The sequence below is a fragment of the Microcaecilia unicolor genome, chromosome 9 (assembly GCF_901765095.1).
Source record: "Microcaecilia unicolor chromosome 9, aMicUni1.1, whole genome shotgun sequence".
In the NCBI taxonomy this organism is placed as follows: Eukaryota; Metazoa; Chordata; class Amphibia; order Gymnophiona; family Siphonopidae; genus Microcaecilia; species Microcaecilia unicolor.
The window spans coordinates 191150730-191171945 of NC_044039.1; the positions used below are offsets into that span (position 1 = coordinate 191150730).

The window sequence follows — 21216 nt, forward strand, 5'->3', positions numbered from 1 at the left end:
TATAGCAAGTTGTTTACAACACATATCAGATTGGTTCCGATCTACTGAATTTTTCTCATGTACAAGGATCGAAACCACGCTGATGGGACCTTTACACTTTTCGTATTGGCTACATGCACCCTCTGATCAGCTAACCCCACTGGGACCCTATAAATATATAATATTTCCCCTGCGCAGAACGTGGCAATGGCTCTGCAAGACACACAAGTGGAGCAACTCGGTGACGCCCATATTGCCGATTCGGGGTAACCCGGCATTTCCGGAGGGAGAATCTTCCCGCTTGCTGAGGAGATGGGCTGTCCGGGGGATCCATTATCTGTTTCAGGTAGTGACAGAGCAGGGGACCATCAAACCCTTTCAGGCCTTATGTGAGGAATTTGCTCTTGAGCAAGGTGACAAGTTTGCTTATTTTCAAATGAAACATTATATTCAGTCCCTGCCTGCAAATTCCCTGAGGCAGGGTGTTTGGGAGAGACAAGATGAGTTACTGGACTTGGAGGCACAACATAGAACTTCATTGAAATACTTTCACAGCTGCTTACGAGACTCTCTGGAACCACTCGATACCACTCCTATTTGTGATTTATGGAGCCAGGAATTAAAGTGGCGAGTGGAGTCGCAACAAGCAACGAGCTGCCTAAAATCTATTTATAAAGTGACTGCGAATGCAGCCTGGTGGGAATTGAACTATAAATTCATTTTTCGACTGCACATTTCGCCTCATAGGGCCTTTAAAGCATCTTTGAGAGAGACTGATGATTGTCCCAAGTGTGCCATGGGGGGGGGGGGCCTCCCTGGGCCACATGTTCTGGCACTGTCACGTAGTATCAGCATTCTGGCTGGCCCTGGGTCAACAAATCTCGGCTATGTGGAAGGTGCGTTGGAAACCCACTCCTGGACAACTATTTGATACCTTCCTGATAAGCGGGCATAAGCCGGAAGGACTGCAGGCGTTTTTGAAGAGATCAGTGCTGATGGGAAAAAGAACTATTTTGCAGCTGTGGCTTAGCCGGGAGGCCCCCTGCACACTACACTGGCGATGTGCAATGATGCAGTGCTGCTCGTTAGAGAGACGAGGGATTAATGATTTGGCTTCCACCAGAGGAGACCAATTTTGTGAAATCTGGTCGCCATTCTGGGACACGCTCACTCCCACTGCAAAAAGCAGAATACTGAATTGTTGAGGGAGGGGGGAGGGGAGATTAGGGTTTAGGAGGGTGGAGCAGTTATGGGGAGGGGGGAAATTAAAATATGTATGTTTGGCATTCTCTCATTCTAGAACTGTATACGTTTGAGTTTTGTAATTAGTCTGTTGACTTTGATGTTTATGTATGCTCAATGTTATGCCAATAAACAGATATAAAAAAAAAAAAACATTGGGTGGACTTTAAGAGCCTTAATAAACTGTTGACAGGACTATTGACTGATAAAAGAAGTTAGACATCACCTTTGGCAAGAACTTTAGGATGCATGTATAGAACCACAATTTTCATAAATTGTGTATATAGCGTAAGACCTGGAGCTCATTGCCTCTGCATGCTGAAACATCCTCAACCAACAATAAGACTTTCCAGGACATGTATTACAGCTCACTTCAGTCTAGTGGCTCAACTGGCTTAGAGTCAGACCGAAGTTCCACGACAAAGCAGGAAGCACAAAGGGAGGCTTAAACAGAAGGCAACAGAAAGATGGTTTGCCATCTACGTGATGGCACAGTGCTAAGTGTACCAAAATGTAAGCTACCAAGAGTATTCAAGCAATTTTTCTGTGAGACAGGAAATGGGGGCTAGAGCCGCTCTGTCACACCAGATGGCAAGCGTCTTCCATTTTAAATAAGACCTCCTAATGGTATCTCTCCTAAAAACAAGAAGTACTTGAAACATAGTGAACAGATTCAGTGAACTGAATGCTGTCCTCTCAACATCTGGACTGTAGAGGCTAGGGACCTGATGCAATTCCTCATGTGTGATTAGAGCTAGGTCAGACATCAACAGCACTGTTTCCCTAATGAACAACTCCCCGAGAAGCAGGAACCAAATTTGTCTCTGCCAATAAGGTCCAATAAGTATCACATATCTCCAGTTTCCGAGTTTTGGAAGAGTCTTTTCCACTAGAAGAAATCAACGGATATGCATCAATACAACAGGCATCTGAGGCTAGCTTGCCACATGTCTCTATTCTTTAACAGAATTGAGACAACAAAAAAAGATCTATTGTGTTCCCCACTTGTGAAATATTTTGTTTGCTATCTTTTTGCCATGGGCCAACTCATGTGATTGTAAGATTTGACTATTTGTCCACTGGGATATTATCCTTACATGGATCTGAGGGTCATCCCCATGAGACATCCTGACAATCTTCCTAAACAAGAGATATAGATTAGGTAGGGAGAGAGAGATTCGCAGAGATCAGGTAAAATGATTCACAGAGCTACATTTAGTTAAGATCTTCCAGAGTGGAATATGACCAAAAGCATCTCACTTAAGTCAATCAAACAGATTATCTGTAAGTTAGAGCTCCACACCCAGGAGTACTGAGCTTTACCTTGGACTCACCAAGGAGTGCTAAGATCAATGTGATCACTGTTTCAGGGACCAGGGGATACACTCCCCCAACTGTCTAGGCATGTAACAGAAAATGTCTGTATCTGTGCTACTAACAAAGGTACGTAAATTTTTCATTACCTATAATGTGCAAGTTATTTTTTCTCTCTCTCTCTTTGGGATGGTTAACTAGGAAGTTTATCTTGGTACTTGCTGAGTTTTATCAGTATACCTGAAGTGATCCCTTTGTTCCTTTTCTTTTTCTCTCTCATTTACAGATTAGGATGATTTTGTTGGACAATCAGTCCCTGAAAGCCTTTAGAACATTCCAGATTGCCCTTATCTCTAAAAAGTTTATTTAATGAAGTTTGTCAGAGCAGACCACAAGCCACCGATGTAGAGCCTAGTTTGGATGTACAGTTAGGACAATTTGAACTGGAGGAATTTAGAAAGATTCCCCAGACTAGATTCAATTGGCTCAGTCAACAGAATGGTCCATGAACTTATGGGCAACTTGGATGGCATCGAATACTCAGGGTCCACTGGGACCATCTCATATTGAGACATGCCATGGGAGTTGCATGTACTATTGAAGCCATGAAGCCAACAACCCTAACATGTACCATGCTGTTGTCTGCTGATTCTTGTTTCTTACATAATAAAGGTCAACGTGGTGATCCAAAGATAAATCATGGCAGACAAATTTGATTGAATTCTTTGACTGGGTGACCAGAGAACTGGATTGAGGATGTGTACTAGATGTAATATATTTGGATTTCAGCAAAGCCTTTGACACGGATCTTCATAGGAGGCTCTTGAATAAACTTGACAGGCTGAAGTTAGGACCCAAAGTGGTGAACTGGGTTAGAAACTGGTTGACAGAGGGTAGTGGTCAATGGAATTCACTTGGAGGAAGGAAAGGTGAGTAAAGGGAGTGCTTTAAGGATCAGTGCTGGGGCCAATTCTGTTCAATATATTTGTGAGTGACATTGCCAAGGGGTTAAAAGGTAAAGTTTGCTTTTTTTGTGGATACCGCCAAGAATTGTAATAGAATGGACACCCCGGAGGGAATGGAAAACATGAAAAAGGATCTGCAAAAATTAGAAGAATGGTCCAATGTTTGACAGTTAAAATTTAATGCAAAGAAGTGTAGAGTAATGCATTTGGGGAGTAGAAATCCAAGGGAGCCATTTGTCCTAGGAAACGAGAGGCTGATATGCACAGACAGGGAGAGGGACCATAGGGTGATTGTGTCCAAGGATCTTAAAGTAACAAAGTAGTGTGACAAGGTGGTGGCCATAGCCAGAAGGATGCTAGGCTGAATCGAGAGAGGTGTAACCAGCACAAGTAAGGAGGTGTTGGTGCTCCTGTACAAGTAAGTGGTGAGGCCCTACCTACAGTATTGTGTTCAGTTTTGGAGGTCGCATCTTGCTAAGGATGTAAAAAGACTAGAAGCAGTCCAGACGAAGGTGACATAAATGGTATGGGGGTTTGTGCCAAGACGTATGAGAAGAGCTGAAGACCTGAATATGTATACCCTAGAGGAAATAAGGGACAGGGGAGTTAAGATACAGGCATTTAAATACTTGAAAGGTATTAATATAAAAACAAATATTTTACAGAGAAGGGGAAACAGTAAAACTAGCGGACATAAATAGAGGTTGTGGGGCGGTACACTTAGGAGTAATGCCAGGAAATTCTTTTTCACAGAGAGTGGTCAAAGCATAGTATGCCCTCCCGAGGGAGGTGGTAGAGACAAAAACGGTGACAGAATTCAGAATAGCATGGGATAAACACAGAGGATCTGTGATTAGAAAATGAATGGTATAAAAAAAATCTAAACTTAAATGGCTGGATGGGTGTAGATACATCGTGTGAAGCTTAGATGGCAACTCTGGCTGTGATGAACTAGGGATGGTGCCAGGCAGACTTGTATGGTCTGTCCTGTATATGGCAATCTGGTTTAGGATGGGCTGGAAAGGGCTTCAACAGCAACTTCAGTGGCTGGACCCTGAGGACAGTGCTGGGCGCAAATGACAAGACAAATAGCTGGAGTGGGCTTCGACAGCAACTCCACTAGTTGGAAAATAAGGACAAGGCTTGGCAGACTTCTATATGTCCAAGAAATACCAAAGATCGACCATGATCAAGTATTTTACATCACATTCATTGTTGATTTGATCATGAAATGATAATGGGTGTAACAGATGGGCAGACTGGATGGACCGTTTAGATCTTTACTATCTGGTACAGTAGGCCTTGCTGAGTTATCGGTATACGTATACTATTGTTGGAACAATTCCAATTGAGATGATGAGCTCAAGTAAGATCTGGAGTAATTTGTGATGATCCCTAGTGATTCCAACACCTGAATGGTTCTCTTTATGAATAATGTGGCTTCTTCCCAATTTGGGTTCCTGATCAGCCTCTCCAGTTAGGAAAACATGTGCACACCTAGCCATAGCTAGTAATTTTGTGAATATGTGCGGTGCTAATGCTAGGCCTAGGGCAGAAAACAATACCGAAGCTGTTTCCCTGTTACAAATCTGAGCCATCTTCTGTGACCTGGATGTGTCTCTATGGGTACAAGCATTGTTCAAATCCAGTGAGCATTATGTAGCCAGTTTTCTTTATTGGGAGTAAAAGGATTAAAGTGCCCAAAGAAATCATCCTGAACTCTTAAGAGGAATTTCTTTTCAAGAATATTGGGTCTAGGAATAGACAGTCTCTTGGGGTTTTTTTCTTTATTTCTTTCCTTTCTTTTTTTTTTTTTGTGGGGGGGGGGGGGGGGGGGGGGGGGGATCAGGAAATAGTTGGCATAAAATCCTAACCCTCCTTCTCCAAATGGAACAGGTTTGATAACACTGGTCTCTAAAAGGGAGAAGAGTTCATTTATTAGTATATCCTGAAGCTGAGAATTTGACCATGATACTCTCAATGGGTAATCTGGCAAGATCTCCAATAGTGTAGTCTGTCTGTATGTATGTGCCATATGATGCTGAGAACCCAAGTGTCTGAGGTTATACTAGGTTAAAAGATTATGTACATAAGAACAAAAATGCCATACTGGGCAGACCACAAGTCCATCTAACCCAGTATCCTGCTTCACAAGTACCCAGCAGAATCCCAAATAGCAACAAGATTCCAGGCTACCAACCCCAGGCCTTCCCTGGGTCTACCTTAACAACCGTTTATGGACTTAAAGAAAAAAAGAGAAAATAAAGTATTATGTAACTTTATGGTGTGTCTCGTAAGCTTAAACGTTCAATTTGTGTTTACCCATTCTAATCCACTCAGGATTTTGCAGATCTCCATCATATCTATCATGTAAAATCTTAGCCTTTCAATGACAGGAAGGTTTTCCAAACCAGACACTGGAAGAATGGTTGTGCCTGCCTGAATGCAGTCAAAACCCTATCCCAATGTGATTTTTGGGTCTTGTCCTGTATAAAGTGAGAGTGAGGTCCCCTGATAATGCTTATGGGAATTGAGGGGACGGGTGACATCACCAGTACTTTGTGGATGAAGTGGCGGGTGGGTCAGAAGTGGCTGCAGAGAGGTTCTGAAGGGGGGGTGGGGTAGTTATTAAGCTGCATTATGGCCATAACACATGTTATTTGCTTCTTAATTACAGTAATATCTTACCATGGGAAACACAATAATGAAATGTAAAGCAGGCAAAACACCTCATTACCATGTAAACAACACAGCTTGTAGTAAACACTGCAAGCTGCTTTATTCCTGGAAAAATAAACATCAGTTAAAAACTGGCATTACTTTGTGTGGATAGGAGTACTGGGCTGCTAAGCCATGGGGACGGCCATTAGTACTCCCCCCCCCCCCCCATCTTCTCCAAAGCACCCCAATTCACCCACAGCCCCTACCCCCTGGGCCTTTACAAATCCATAAGTATAGTGGGTAAGGGGCAGGAGTGATTCCCCATTGCGCAAGCCCCTGCTGGGTTCAAAATAGAGCTGAGAGGAAAATGCCATCAAGAAGGTGGAGGTACGCTAGGATCCTACGCAAGGAAACGCACACAGCAGGAAGTAGGAAGGGAAGGCTCCTCCAAAAAACCGGGGAAGACGTATATTGTAAATCAAACCTTTATTCAAAGTTACACAGTGAAAAACTCGACTCGACACAGCTGTGTTTCGGCGCTAAAAAGCGCCTTCCTCAGGAGTCTTATAGTGTACAGCTGATTTTGTATATTCTATTATCTGTGATATACTGGTGTTACGTAATACCGGATATAGGTATTTTATCCGATGTCTCTGCCGAAAGAAACCTCCGTTATGAAGAGAAGTGCTGGAGCAATCAACACATAACGGAGGTTTCTTTCGGCAGAGACATCGGATAAAATACCTATATCCGGTATTACGTAACACCGATATATCACAGATAATAGAATATACAAAATCAGCTGTACACTATAAGACTTCTGAGGAAGGCGCTTTTTAGCGCCGAAACACAGCTGTGTCGAGTTTTTCACTGTGTAACTTGGAATAAAGGTTTGATTTACAATATACGTCTTCCCCGGTTTTTTGGAGGAGCCTTCCCTTTCTACCAGGGTGTGTTCAAAATAGAGCTGACCACTCCTGGTGCTATTACCCCTACTGGTGGAAGTCGCTGGTGCCATTTTGAACCTGGCTCCTATCCCGTAAAGGTAGGCCTGATGGATAGAGGAGGGAAGGGGCAAACTAATGCCCAGCCCCTTTAATATACAATCTAGGAGCATCAGGCTGCAGTTAAGCACCCAACAGTCCCAGGCAGTATTTATTTATTTATTTTTGTATTTGTATCCCACATTTTTCCACCTATTTGCAGACTCAATGTGGCTTACAATATTTCATCATGTCAAGCGCCATTCAAGAGTAGATAGCTAATTAGTTACAAAAAGAACAGGTATAACATAATGGATATAATCAATTCAATAAATCAGAAAATAAACAGATTGTCAGGTAAGTATTGATATGTTAGCGTTCCAATTGTTGATTAGTGTGGTAAGTCTTATTAAAATGTATGAGGCATCCCATAGCCCTACTTGACCTTTGCCACTAGGTATTGTCATGGAACGTTCTTATATTTACACTTAGATGCCATGGTGGGGTTTTTTTTGGTTTGCTTTTGTGTATTCTTTTATGCTGTATTTTGAAAACCTTAATAAAAATATGATTTTTAAAAAAAGTATGAGTAGTACAGCTTGCAAGGTTGATTGAAAAATGCATTATTCATTCAGTATGGGAGTCATTAACCTCCAATACTGATATACCACAGGCTAGTGACATTTTAATAACTACCCCTCTAAATCTATTACCAGAGAAACACATCTGTGATTTCAAGAAATTATGCTTTTTTTTAATATGCTAAATTTTAATTCAGAAAAGTTAACCCGGCAAGCAGTTCTTACCTTTGCTTCTAGAGAATTACTCCACTCTTTCATTAAATTGACATGTTGCACTGCTGAGCTGGCTTCATGTGCTTTAATTTGTTGCTTTGTTCCCTGTAAGAACAAAGGAATTAAATACTCAGAAGACAGTGTGTGAATTGAATGGCAAAGAAATAATATTCTAGTTACTTATGCTGAACTTGCCATTAATTATTGCAGTACCGCTTCCAAGCCTCGAAAGGTAAATAGTAACATTTAATTTGTATAAAAGAAAAAAAAGGAATTACTGCTTTATTCCTGAAAAGATGGCTCCAAGTTATCAGGGACAGGCTGAGCCAATCCTGACTTTGGTCCAGCTTAAAAGTCCATACAACCAATGGGTGGGAAACCAGGGACTGGCTCAGCCTGTTCTCGATTGACACTGTAGATCACTACCTACTCCTTGACAAGCTGTCCTCACTTGGATGTCAGGGCTCTGTTTCTTGATTTTATTCTTATCTCTCCCATCACACTTTTAGTGTATGCTCTGGTGGATCCTCCTCCACTTCTATCCTACGATCAGTTGCTTTACCTCAGAAGTCTGTCTTGGGACCTCTTATTTTCTCTATACTTCTTCTCATGGTGCTCTGATCTCCTCCCATGGTTTTCAGTATCACCTTTATGCTGATGACTCCCCAGATCTACCTCTCCACACCAGAAATTTCAGCAAGAATCCAGTCCCAAGTATCAGCCTGCCTGTCTGACATTACTACCTGGATGTCACCACCATCTGAAACTAAACATGGCCAAGACTGAGCTTATCTTTCCCGCTAAACCCACCTCTCCTCTTCCCCCATTCTCCATCTCTATTGGTAACACTGTCATCCTCCCTTTCTCATCAACTCCATAACCTTGGGGTCATCTTTGCTCCTCTCGCTCTGCACATATTCAGCAGACTGCTAAAACCTGTCATTTCTTTCTCTATAACATCACCAAAATCCATCCCTTCCTTTCTAAGCACACTACCAAAACCCTTATCCACACTCTTATCACCTGTCGCTTAGACTACTGCAACTTGCTTTTCACAGGTCTCCCACTAAGCTATCTGTCTCCCCTTCAGTCTGTTCAAAATTCTGCTGCATGACTTATATTTTCACAGTGTCGCTATGGTCTTATTAGCCCTCTCCTCAAGTCACTTCATTGACTCCCTATCCGTTTCGACATACAGTTCAAACTTCTCTTGTTGACTTACAAGTGCATTCACTCTACAGCTCCTCAGTACTTCTCCACTCTTATCTTTCCCTACACTCCTCCCTGGGAACTCCGTTCATTGGGTAAATATCTCTTATCTGTATCCTTCTCCTCCTCTGCCAATTACAGACTCCGTTCCTTTTATCTTGCTGCACCATATGCCTGATATAGACTTCATGAATCAATACATCAAGCTCCAGCTCTGGTGTATTCAAATCTAAGCTAAAAGCACAACTTTTAGAGGCTGCTTTTAACTCCTAACCCTATTCACTTGTTCAGTACCCTTGTCTGTTTTATCATTCCCACCTTAAGTAATTCCTTTATCCGTTATTTGTCCTGTTTGTCCTGATTAGATTGTAAGCTCTGTTGAGCAGGGACTGTCTCTTACATATTTAGTGTACAGCGCTGCGTACGTCTAGTAGCGCTATAGAAATTATTATTATTAGTAGTAGTAGTAGTAGATATACTGGAGCCATCTGGCAAGTAGCAACCCTACAAGTGAAAGTCTGTATGTAGACCCCCCTATGACAGTTTTGCTGTAGCATGTTTCAGGCACATTAGTGGAGAAGTGTATAATCAACTGATTATATATTTCACTACAAAGTCTACATTCACAAAACAATCCATTCTGACATCAGTGTACCTGATATAGCATGCCACAATGTTCCCAATGAAATTAACACTTTTGTTACTGTACTGACGTAGGAGATTTAAGTTTCACGTTCAAGAAAACTCCAAAACTCATGCATAGTGAGCATACCAGTTCTGTAGCTAAGCTCAAATACACAAACCCATTACATAGCTACGTCAATACATATCAGTACCAGCAGTGATCGGCTACTAATTTATATCAGGGGGCTCTTGCTAGCTCTACATCCCTAGGTTAAACACTTCATGTTCAGCGCTGCGTGCGTCTGGTAGCGCTATATAAATGATAATAATAATAATAATCATCTTTTTTTTTTAAATTCAAAAGCTCCCTGTGCCACATCGTTGACACAGCTATACAGAACATCTTCACTAATTACCAAAGATTAATTATAAGATAAATCCAACCCTTCTCATGTACAAGAACAAAAGTGTATCATATACTCAGGTACACTGAATAAGTTGAGGTGCACAGTGAGCCGGTCTCTTCTATTTCCAAGTTCAGCTGGGATAATTCAAAATACATTTTTTTTAACATCCTAAAGTTGAAATTAGAAATGTTTCCACTGAAGTTCAGGATCTGAATGAAAACAACTTACACTGAAGAAAAACCATCTCTGGGAATCACAGCAACCAACACAATTAACTGGGGGAACTTTTGTGCTGAAACTAGAAAGTCCCATCAAAACAAACACCTTCCAGACAGGGTGTGTCCTTTCTGTAGCTGCAAATCTGTTTATCTACATGTTGATACAGTATATGGAATTTTTCTCTCCTTAACGTTACCATGAAATGCAATACATGCTTTATTTAAACAGATGCTGTTTTATTTAGAGATTCGGGTTTTTTTTTTTTTATAGATGTATTTATTTTCTAAGTGCTTTTTAAAGTAATATTGTTTAATATTTAGTTATGAAATTTACACTATGTTGTGTTGTATTATAAAAAGATTTTGATTGGAACATGCATTAGATGTTGCTACTTGTGGTGGGGCATGAAAAAAAAAATAAAATTACTAAGGCCAATTCTGTATATGTTAGGTATCTATATATTTATTACTTCCTATTTCTATAAGCACCCATTTCTCCTTAAAAGACATGATGCGCAGTCCCTCCGATAACACGGTGGTCCCAAAAACTGAAGCACATTTGCGAGATGGAAAGATTAGTAGCAGAAAGACGTAACCAAATGGGTAGATGGCACCAGATTTGGGATTCTTTTCTTTATCATGTATAACCAGAACGATACCAGAGGTTTAGATGGTGCTCAAAGGGGAGGGAGGGATGGAGAGGGGAGGTAGGGGGGTTTAAAGTTATGGGAGGGAAGGAGTTGGGGGAAAATTATAATGTTCATAAAGACTGAAGTATTGTGGTGGAGAACTTGATCTGTGTATTTAGTGTTCTAATGCAATCAGCTCTGTTCATTGTACTGGTCTTGAGACCATTATTCAGCTATGTATCATTAGGTCGCCACATCTCTAAAAGAATTGTATTATGTTCATATGGTTTGTAATGCGATGTGGAAGATGAGTTCTGTTTCAGGTTCTGTGCATTATTATTCAATAAAGACTTCATAAAAATTAAAAAAAAAAAAAAAAAAAAAAAAGACATGATGCGGCGTATTCACTCCTGTACCTCTACAGCTTAGAAATTATATTGACGTGCACAGTTTACTAGCACCCAGAATTTCTACTGTGATAGGAGAAAAATAAACAACGGAAGAAAAAGCCCAGAGTTATCTATAGTACTGTAAAATCAAGCTAAACTTTCATGAGAGATTTAAAACAGCCCCATGCTCATCTGGCTCAAGAATTGGTTCAAGTTACAGTGTTTCCCCATTGGTACACAGCAACAAAACACTACAACCACACCATATTAGACGAGAACCTTTAATACAAAGTTAGGGGCCCTTTTACTAAGTCACGTAGGCGCGTACGCACGTCCTACGCATGTCAATTTTGAACTACCACCTGGCTACCGCGAGGCCTGGGAGGTCATTTCATTTTTTTACGCGCGTCCACTAGGTTCGCCGGAAAATTTCCGGCGGGCGGTAATCAGCATTGTACGCGCGTAGACCATTACTGCCTGGTTAACGCGCGGGACTTTACCGCTAGGTCAATGGATGGCGGTAAGGTCTCAGGACCAAAATGGACGCACGCCAAATTTTTATTTTGCCGCACGTCCGTTTTGCCCCCCCCCCCCCTAAAAGGCCTTTTTTGCAGGCGCACTGAAAATTGGACCTGCGTGTGTCGAATACACGCGTCTACACCAGTGCAGGCCATTTTTCGGCACACCTTAGTAAAAGGACCCCTTAATCTTTCTTGCTAATTTTAGAAACATTTCTTGGTGTTCTATATCTGTTTTCTCTAACTCCCTGCTGTGCTATTATAGCACTGCTGCAAGGGTGGACATCTCCCTCTCAGACTCAATAACAGAGTCATTTTACTACTGGAGGACTGCTTCAGAGGTGCTCATAACTTATATCTGAATTATATTTTTTCTTTATCGTCTTTTTTTTTTTTTTTTAATAGTGTATACTCTCATCATGCTAGGCCCTGGGAAAACATCTTGGGACAACAACACTCTTTTAAGTTCTGGGGAATTCGATTATTTCAAGGTCTCTCTACTACCTTATGGTTTCATCTCTATTATGGCTGCATAAATTTAAAGTGCTGAGCGCTTTTTTAGCACTAAGCATACAAACACCATCTATTTTTAGGTGCCTGCTGAAAGCAGGTGTAAACGCCAGTACCTAATTTAGGTGTTGACTGAGTCCATTCTGTAACAATGTACGTAAATTCTGGGAACACCCCTATCCATGCCCCCTTGAAATTATGTGCTATAGAAGTTCCAAGCACAGCGTTACAGATGTGCATGTAACTCCCGATTATGGCCAATTAACACCAATAACGTTAGCAGCCAATTATTGGCACTGATTTGCTCATTAATCAATTAAGCTGCATGTGCTGATTTAAGCGTTCAACTTTAGTCGCTATATATACAATCTGGGGGTTAATGCATTAACAAATGATTAACATTAAAATTACCTGAAAACGAAAATTGTAAACCGCTTAGGTCTAGGCAGTATATAAATACTGAAAATAGTAATAAAAATAACAACATGGTAAAATAAAATAAACGCTTATGCAGCCTTTTCCATCTCCCTCATGTCTGGCATCTGTCCCTCTTTCTCCTTGGTCCATCAGGGGTCCTTCACTCTGACACAACTTCATGTTGCTGAATGGGCAGGAATTAGCAGAGAGAAAGCCTTCCCTTAAGCTGGCCAGAGTCAGCCTAGTATAATCGTTGCCACTGGTGGCAAAGGTAGCAAGTTTGGAGGACCAAGGAGGGAGAAGAATGCAGGGAGAAATAGTGGACTCATGCAAGGTGGTGGGGGGGGGCAGTGGGCGGAGAAAGAGTGGGATATGCTGGACGGAGGGTGGGAGGGAAGGAGATATTCCAGACTGCAGTAGTGTGGGGAGGGGCAGGAGAGATGCTGGAAATAGGGGACGGAATAAAGAAAGAAGGGAAATGCACATGGAGAGGAAGAGAGAAGGGTGGAAATGTTGTACATGGATAGAAAATTAGCAGGTAAGTTCTAATTTCTCTTTCCTTAGTGCCAGCACCAGTCTAGTCCAGAACCTGTGGCATGTAACAAAGCAGTCCTCAAAGTAGGAGGGAACTAGACATCGCTGCCCTGATCTCTGAAGCTCCAAAAATTGCTTCCTCCCTAGGTATTTCATCAATAGTGCTTAGACTTACAAGCATAAAAACTGTAGTATAGTATGGAACAAACTTAACACTGAAGGTTGCTTACGTGACAAAAGCTAAGCAGAAGAAATCATTTCCTTCAACCAACTAGAGATGGTAGCCTTAGAAGTTGCCTCCTCTTTCTTGGCCTTACCAAATAAGACAAAACAGTTTGTCTGGAAGAAAGGAAGGGACTAGACAAATAGACACGCTCTGTTCAGTAAACTTAAGAAATGGATCTCAACAAGAAACAAATTGAAGCTCTGACATGTGCCTAGTTGAAAAGAGTGTTACTAAAAATACTGGGCCTGATATAAAAAGCAGAACTCCTAAATTTATGCTTCTCAGTTAGACTCCTAAATTTATGCACTATTTTCAGCTGAAAAGTCATCTTAACTTAGATGCATAAAAGTTATGCTCACAAATTTAAGCCTACCATTCATTTGCCCAGATTTATGGGCCTAGTGCTGAAAATCAGTGCCAAGATCCTTTTTCCCACCCTAAATCCGCCCCTGTTACACCACCCACTTTTATGCTCCTAAATTTAAGAGTTTGGTGAATTTACAAATTTATGCACTCAGCCCTGGTAAATTTTGAAAAATGTCAATTTATGAGCAGAACTCAAAGGAGCACAAATCCTTTTAAGATTGAACCCATTATCTTCAAAGTAAGATCTTTGAGGATGGCCTTCTTTAAGGGATCAAAAAGTTTTCACTCAAGGGATCTTAAAACCAGATTCAGATTCTGATATGGACAAATCATATGAAGATGGGGTGGGGGGAGGGAGACACACAAGTATCCGACCCCTTTAAGGAATCAAACTACATCAGGACAGGCTGCTAAAGATTAATATTTCAGCAGACCTCTGAAACAGACTGAGGCAGCTACCTGAACCTTCAAGGGTCAGCCCTTTCTGAAGCCCTTCTTGCAGAAAGGCAAAAATGTTGGTTACTGAAGAACAGAAAGAGGAAAGATCTCTGCACGTCATCCTTCAAATATTCTCCATACTCCTGCATAAGCTGCTGGAGTAGATCTTTTCCTAGCTTGAAGGAGAATAATAGTCACTTCATGAGGACAATATTTATACTTTAGTCGTAACCTCTCAACAGCCAGGCTGTAAAACTGAAGTAGGATGGATCTTCCATAAGAACTGGCCCTGGCATAAGAGTCCCTTGTGCTGAGAGAGAAGAAATTTGTCCACTTGAAGATGGACCAGGTCTGCAAACCATGGTCTCCTGGGTCAATCTGGTTCTATCAAAATTACCAGACCTGGATGATTCGCAATGCAACACAGAACTCGGCCTATCATTGGCCATGGAGGAAACACAAAGCTGACCCTTCAACAGCAATGATTGATTCAACATACCTAGTCCCTCCACATCGTATTCCTTCTAATAGCTAAAACAGCGCAGGACTCTGGCATTCCTCCAAGTTGCCATGAGATATGACTTGAAGACCTCAGCAGTCTACTATTAGACTGAAAGCTGATAAGGATAGCACCCACTCTTCTAGATCCAGGGCATGTCTGCTGAAGAAATCTGTTTGCAGATTTGAATTCCCACTACGTGTGCTGCTGATAAAGTTGCTGAAGTTCTTCTCCACCTAGCTGAAGAGAAGGCATGTCTCCAGAACCATCTGGGCACTCAGAGCTCCTCCCTGTTTAACATAACCAAGGTGAGTCACAAAGGCAAGGAGTGCCTAGCATATTGCTCTCAATTCTAAACGACTGATGAGGACACCCCTACTGAAGATCATTTCTGTTGAGCCAACCAGTTCTGAAGCACCGCTCCCCAGTCAGTATGAGAACAAGTGAATTCCTTTCAAGAGACTGTCAGGCTGAAGCCACCAACGCATACCGTGCTTCACTTAAATGGTCCAAGGCAGGAGCTGGTCGTAAAGAATTTAAAAAACAAGAGACCAATGACTGACAAGTGATTCTTGCAGCAGTCTCATATGTGCTTTCGTCCAAGGAACCTAAAACTTACATATAATCCCAAGTGTTAGGACTCTGGTTGTGCAGAAGTCCCTTGATTTGAGACTGAAGCTTTTGCATTCCAAGTAAGATACACCAGGGAATGAGCAGGAACCAGTTTACTCTTGTTGAAGTTGACTATCCAACACAAATACTGAAGGTATGGCATCCGGGCAACAACTTGGACACTCTCCCAATGAGAAGCTCTGATCAACCAGTCTTCCAGACTGTAATGGACTGATTCCCTGCCAATGAAGGAATGCAGCTACAAGCACCGACGGACTCTCACTCATACCGTCACTAAATAGTCAAACCTTTCCTGCGTCTACATAGTCCGATTTGAACCTAAAGGTGTAAACACCTATATCGTAACATGTACACAGGGAGCATAGACAGAGTATATTGCTATTTCAGATCTAAGCTAATTTACTGCTTATATACCACGCGCTTCCCAGCAGGAGGTTCAAGGCGGTTTACATTATCGAAAAGCTGCACAGAGTAGGGAGAGTGGGCAGGGACGTTGAGAGTGTTGGAGGTTTGGGGAATATGGATGAGATGGTTGTAGAGGGGTGTAGATGGGTGGGAGACTAGTTTAGTATCTATCGAAGAGAAAGGTTTTCATTTTCTTTCAAAACCTCATTTAGTTTGATTTACTCTGTATTGTATTTGGAAGCGAGTTCCATTCCGTGATGGCACGGAAGGGGAACAGTGACTTGAAATGACGTTTGAGTCTGATATCTGCCAAAATATACAAAAGTATCTACTGTAGAGTTCATTCAAAACTTTTCCATTAACTTCATCATACTGCAGTCTATCAGCTGTACCCAGACAGTTTGAATGGCTCACTGATAAATACAAGGTAATGGGAATGTCCTGGATGGTATCCAGTGTGCATTACTTCTGTGCATTTAAAGGCTACATATATACACAGGCACATACAGAAAATATGCTATACACAGGAGCACATTTATATACACAAAAAGATTTGTAATACATAAAACAAAGTACAGTGTTTATAAAACTTTAGTTTTATAGCTAAGAGAGAAATCATGGAAGCCATCTGCAAATATTGGATGCTTCAATCCTTCTTTATCTAAATGTTAAAAAAAAAAAGTGAAAACGTTGCGGGTTACCATGCTTTTAATTGTAATAACAGTAGAATTATCCAAAGATGTGCATAACCTTTTGAAACCATGTAAATTGTAAACAATAAGGGTAATTTTATAAAAGGTGATCTAGGCAGAAGTAGGCACGTGCAACTTTCTTCAAATCAATCCCCTTCCTTTCCAATTCTTTCTACTTTCTTACTCATCTATATGTTACAACTTTGCCTTACCCTTCACCACCAATTATAATGTTCTAGTACATATTATGTTGTCATTGCAAATAGTATATCATGCCACACTTTGTATTGTTGTTTGAATATTTTTACTGCTCTAATTGCCTCCTGCTCATGTTTGATCTATTCTTACTGTACACCGCCTTGAGTGAATTCCTTCAAAAAGGCGGTAAATAAATCCTAATAAATAAATAAAATATTTGGGGACTATGTTATAAAGACACGTGTACAATAGCCTCACTAAGGGACTCTCTTACTAAACTGTGCTAGCGATTACCAGCGCAACAAATCTGCTGTAGCCCATTCAATTTGAATGGACTGCGTCACAATTACCACTTGGGAATTGATGGCACAGTTTAGTAATAGAAGCTCTAAACCGTCAACAGACGTGTATAAATGTACCCACATATATTTCTAGCTGCTTGAAAGGTGGTATAAAATTAGGCCTGTGAAATATACTTTGCAACTTTATACAAGCTTTTCTGGTGTGAACCTTCTCCACACCCGTAACATTCTACACGCTTGTAACCCCTGGAGTATTACCTGTGAAAAGGTTTATAAAATACCCCAACGTGATCTCAAAAACTTAACATTTTTGGATAATCCTTATTTTTAGTTAAAGAAATGTGTTTCAAAAACCTATAAAACAAAAAAATGAAGCAGTTTTATTGGTCCTGGAGCAAATGAACTAACTACGCATTATAAGAGAAGACCGAGAAATGGAGTCACTTGCACAGCAGGTCCTGTAGGCCTTCAGAAAAGACTTAACAATAATGCAAGTTTCATTTCCACATTTTATTTGTTGAACATCTGTGTACTTTAGCTTTGTTTATCAACTTATTTAACTAGGAAAGATATTTATATTAAAACAGTGCTTTCAAAGGCATCATATCTTAGGGACGAAATTAAGCAGCACCTGGGCTGACAAGAACAAAAATAACACCCTGTATGGTATTCTATACTTAGAAAACCAACATTGTGTCTAACTTTAATAAGACCTGCAGAATAATCTGCCATTAGTCTATACAAGCATATCATATGTTTGTTAGATGTTAAATTGCACAGTAGAAACTGTAGCATGGGCTTGATAGCAAAAAAAGATTTTTCAATACTTATTTTCAACTTACAGTTATACTATTTATATAGTAACCGTGCATTAAAAGATTTATTATTTTTTAGTTCTTAGAAAATATGCTTTATCTTCACACTGTACAGAGATGTGACTACAGTCACCAACAAATCAAAACCTTAAAAAGCTGCAAATAGCCAGCTAGGGCCACTGTATAATTGTCTCTTACCAGAAACTATAGAGAAAGCAACATTTCCAAGAAGCAGTTTGCTCTAGTGTCACAAGTGCTTAATGCCAACTTGAGGAAGAAGTTGTAATTCTTATATACTGACCTTAAAACTGCATCCATAACGTTTAAAACTACAGGTACTTGGGGCATTAACACATTCTGACAAATGGGCATTCAACTGCAATAGGAAAAAAAAGTGAGTTTGGTATACATAACAAGGATGCACGCTAATGTGTAATACGTACAATACTACCAATTCTCTCTTGTACAATGTATGACACTTGTAAGCATACACCTGTGTGCATTTAGTTCAACTATGCAGACATATTATACAGACATATACATCTATGTATTGTAGTAATACAGACTTGGCCATTTTCTGGGAACTGAAAAACAGTGGCACATTTTCTAGGGTACAAATGCTTGACAATTTTTAATAACTGGGAGTCATATAATCAAAAATTCATTTTAATTTTATTATTCTTGGGTAATATGTCCATATTGTCAAAAAAAAAAAAGTATATTTTTTCACTTTATACTTTTATCCTTCATTTACATGCACAGAGTTTCAGTACAAATTGAGGCTCAGCGTCTCTGCTGGTACTAGACGCAATGTTTTGAAGCAAGAGTATTCCCTCGCTAGTGAGCCACCGAGTAAAATATTGGTGTATTTGTGCACATTTTTGAGTTTGCAGCATTTGAATATATTCCCTGAGGAAGCTGATCTGGCAAATCTAGGATTCATGTCAGGGATTTGAAAATCATGAGGTGCTGTATCGATCAGATAGTGGTGGATATATATATATATATTCTGTTCACGCTTTCCAAAACTACTAGGACTAGGGGGCATGGGATGAAGCTACAATTTAGTAAATTTAAAACGAATCGGAGAAAATTTTTCTTCACTCAACGTGTCATGAAACTCTGGAATCCGTTGCCACAGAATGTGGTAAAGGCGGTTAGCTTAGCGGAGTTTAAAAAAAGGTTTGGATAGCGTCCTAAAGGAAAAGTCCATAGACCGTTATTAAATGGACTTGGGGAAAATCCACTATTTCTGGGATAAGCAGTATAAAATGTTTTGTACTTTTTGGGATCTTGCCAGGTATTTGTGATCTGGATTGGCCACTGTTGGAAACAGGATGCTGGGCTTGATGGACCTTTGGTCTTTCCCAGTATGGCAATACTTATGTACTTATGTATAAAAGAAGAATCCACAAGTTATTGTGAAAGTTGAGAAGATAAAACATTGAACGTGAGCGATGACAGGTAACAGTGACCTCATGAAATCACTGAGGACACAATTTGTTTTCTGAACACAAATTGTAATTTCACAGATTTTGTTGTTGCTTCATTATCAAAATTTAAGTATAACATGAAGGATAAAATATATAAAGTGAAAAATATATTGGGGGGGGGGGGGTTGACAACACACATGCTTGTAATATTTTTACTCTATATCTGTTCTAACCCACACAGAAGCAATTTGTAATATCCAAGTCTGTGTACTAGCACACAATATACAAACTACGTGTTTTAACATCTAGCTGAGAACATGCAATTTGCAATGCCAGGTAAAACATCAAAAGAAACACACACTCACGAGACCAGACATGAAAAGTGCATGAAAAACAAAATGTAGTGAAGCCAAAAAGATCTCATACTAATATACTGTGAACTATTCCATCTGCCTGATTAAATACCAACAGGAAGATCCTTTGCAGATTATTTCAGTGCATTTTTTAATCTGATAACATTTTATAAGCCAGAAAAAATTCCACCCCACAATGTTTGTAAATGGCTATGCTGATTTTCAAAGCATTTATTGAGGTGCTTTCAAGAGATTTTAACACAAAGATAAAAGTAGTCAACTGAACATCAGACAGAGCATAGAAATAGAAAAAGTGGCTTCAGTTTTAGTAGGCATGAAATACTGCATGAAATCTGACACTGAAAGCTGTAAGCACCAACACTATAATAGCATCACACAACAGAAGTCAACATTAGTCAATGCCTAATTGTGTTAATATAGCAGTCAGGGCCTGTGGGGGCACAAGGTACTTTACACCCCCCTCCCCCCACATCTCAATTCATGACCTAGAATGCATATCAACCCCCTAATTTAATAAACGTTGCTAAAAATTGTGCGCGCACAATTTAATTGAACAAGCTAATTAGCACCAACCAGCACTAATTAGATTTAATTGAAACGTACACACGTAAATTTAGGCATGGGATCCATGACTAAATTTTACGAGTGAATCAAAAAAAGGGGGTGTGAAAATGGGAGTGTAATGGGCGGATCAGAAGTGTTCATTTAAGTTACATGCGTACTTAGACAATAAGGGCATCCACGCCTACATTTACACACAGGTATTTGGACCACATTTTAGTTGGTGCAAATGGCCATGCCTAAAGTTAGATGCAATTTCTGGGCATAAGCGCTAGTCTACAAACCGCGCCCATCTTTAAGTGCATTCTGTAGAATAGCACTTTTCTCGGCAGATATGTTTGGCGCCATATACCTTCAAGTGTGTCATTTAGGGATGACTTCATTTTTAACTTTATTTTTCATTTTTAACTCCAAATACAACATTTTCTAAACTTGAGTATACAATATCAATCAGGAGTCTTAGAACCCCTCCCTCCCCCAATCATTTCCAACCTTAAGGTTTCAAATCAAACAGAACAACCAAAAACTTACAAAAATGCAATCCTTGAGATTTCTCCTTTCCACCTGCATTCTGCACATCAACCACCATCCCCCAATACTTAAATAGGATTTCATGTGTCTAGTGGCACCCCTTGACCCCTCCCCCAGGTCTGACCCCTTCTTCCCTCCCTAATTAAGCTCCCTAGATGTGCAGCACAGTGCCCCATAAGGTGTCTGAGTTACTAAAAACATATAAATTCAGAACTAAAATAAGGACTTCACCCGCAAATAATTACAAAAAATAAGTGTTTTACATAATCAATTCAATTAAAAAGAAGAAAAATAGTACAGAGGGACACACAAGTTTAACTAGGTTACAGTGTAGTTGGCAGAACAGCATA

At 40.3% G+C, this 21216-nt stretch overlaps 1 protein-coding gene across 2 annotated transcripts in view; it reads right to left on the reverse strand.

The window, feature by feature from the left end:
• Positions 1-21216, reverse strand: part of TRAF3 (TNF receptor associated factor 3) — a 189488-nt gene that overhangs the window by 25877 nt on the left and 142395 nt on the right. For both annotated transcript variants that reach the window (XM_030214988.1, XM_030214989.1), the window contains exons 7-8: positions 18269-18343; positions 7951-8043 (exon numbers count right to left, since the gene is read on the reverse strand). In XM_030214988.1, coding sequence (XP_030070848.1) covers positions 7951-8043; positions 18269-18343 — 168 coding nt within the window. The remainder of the gene's footprint in view (positions 1-7950; positions 8044-18268; positions 18344-21216) is intronic.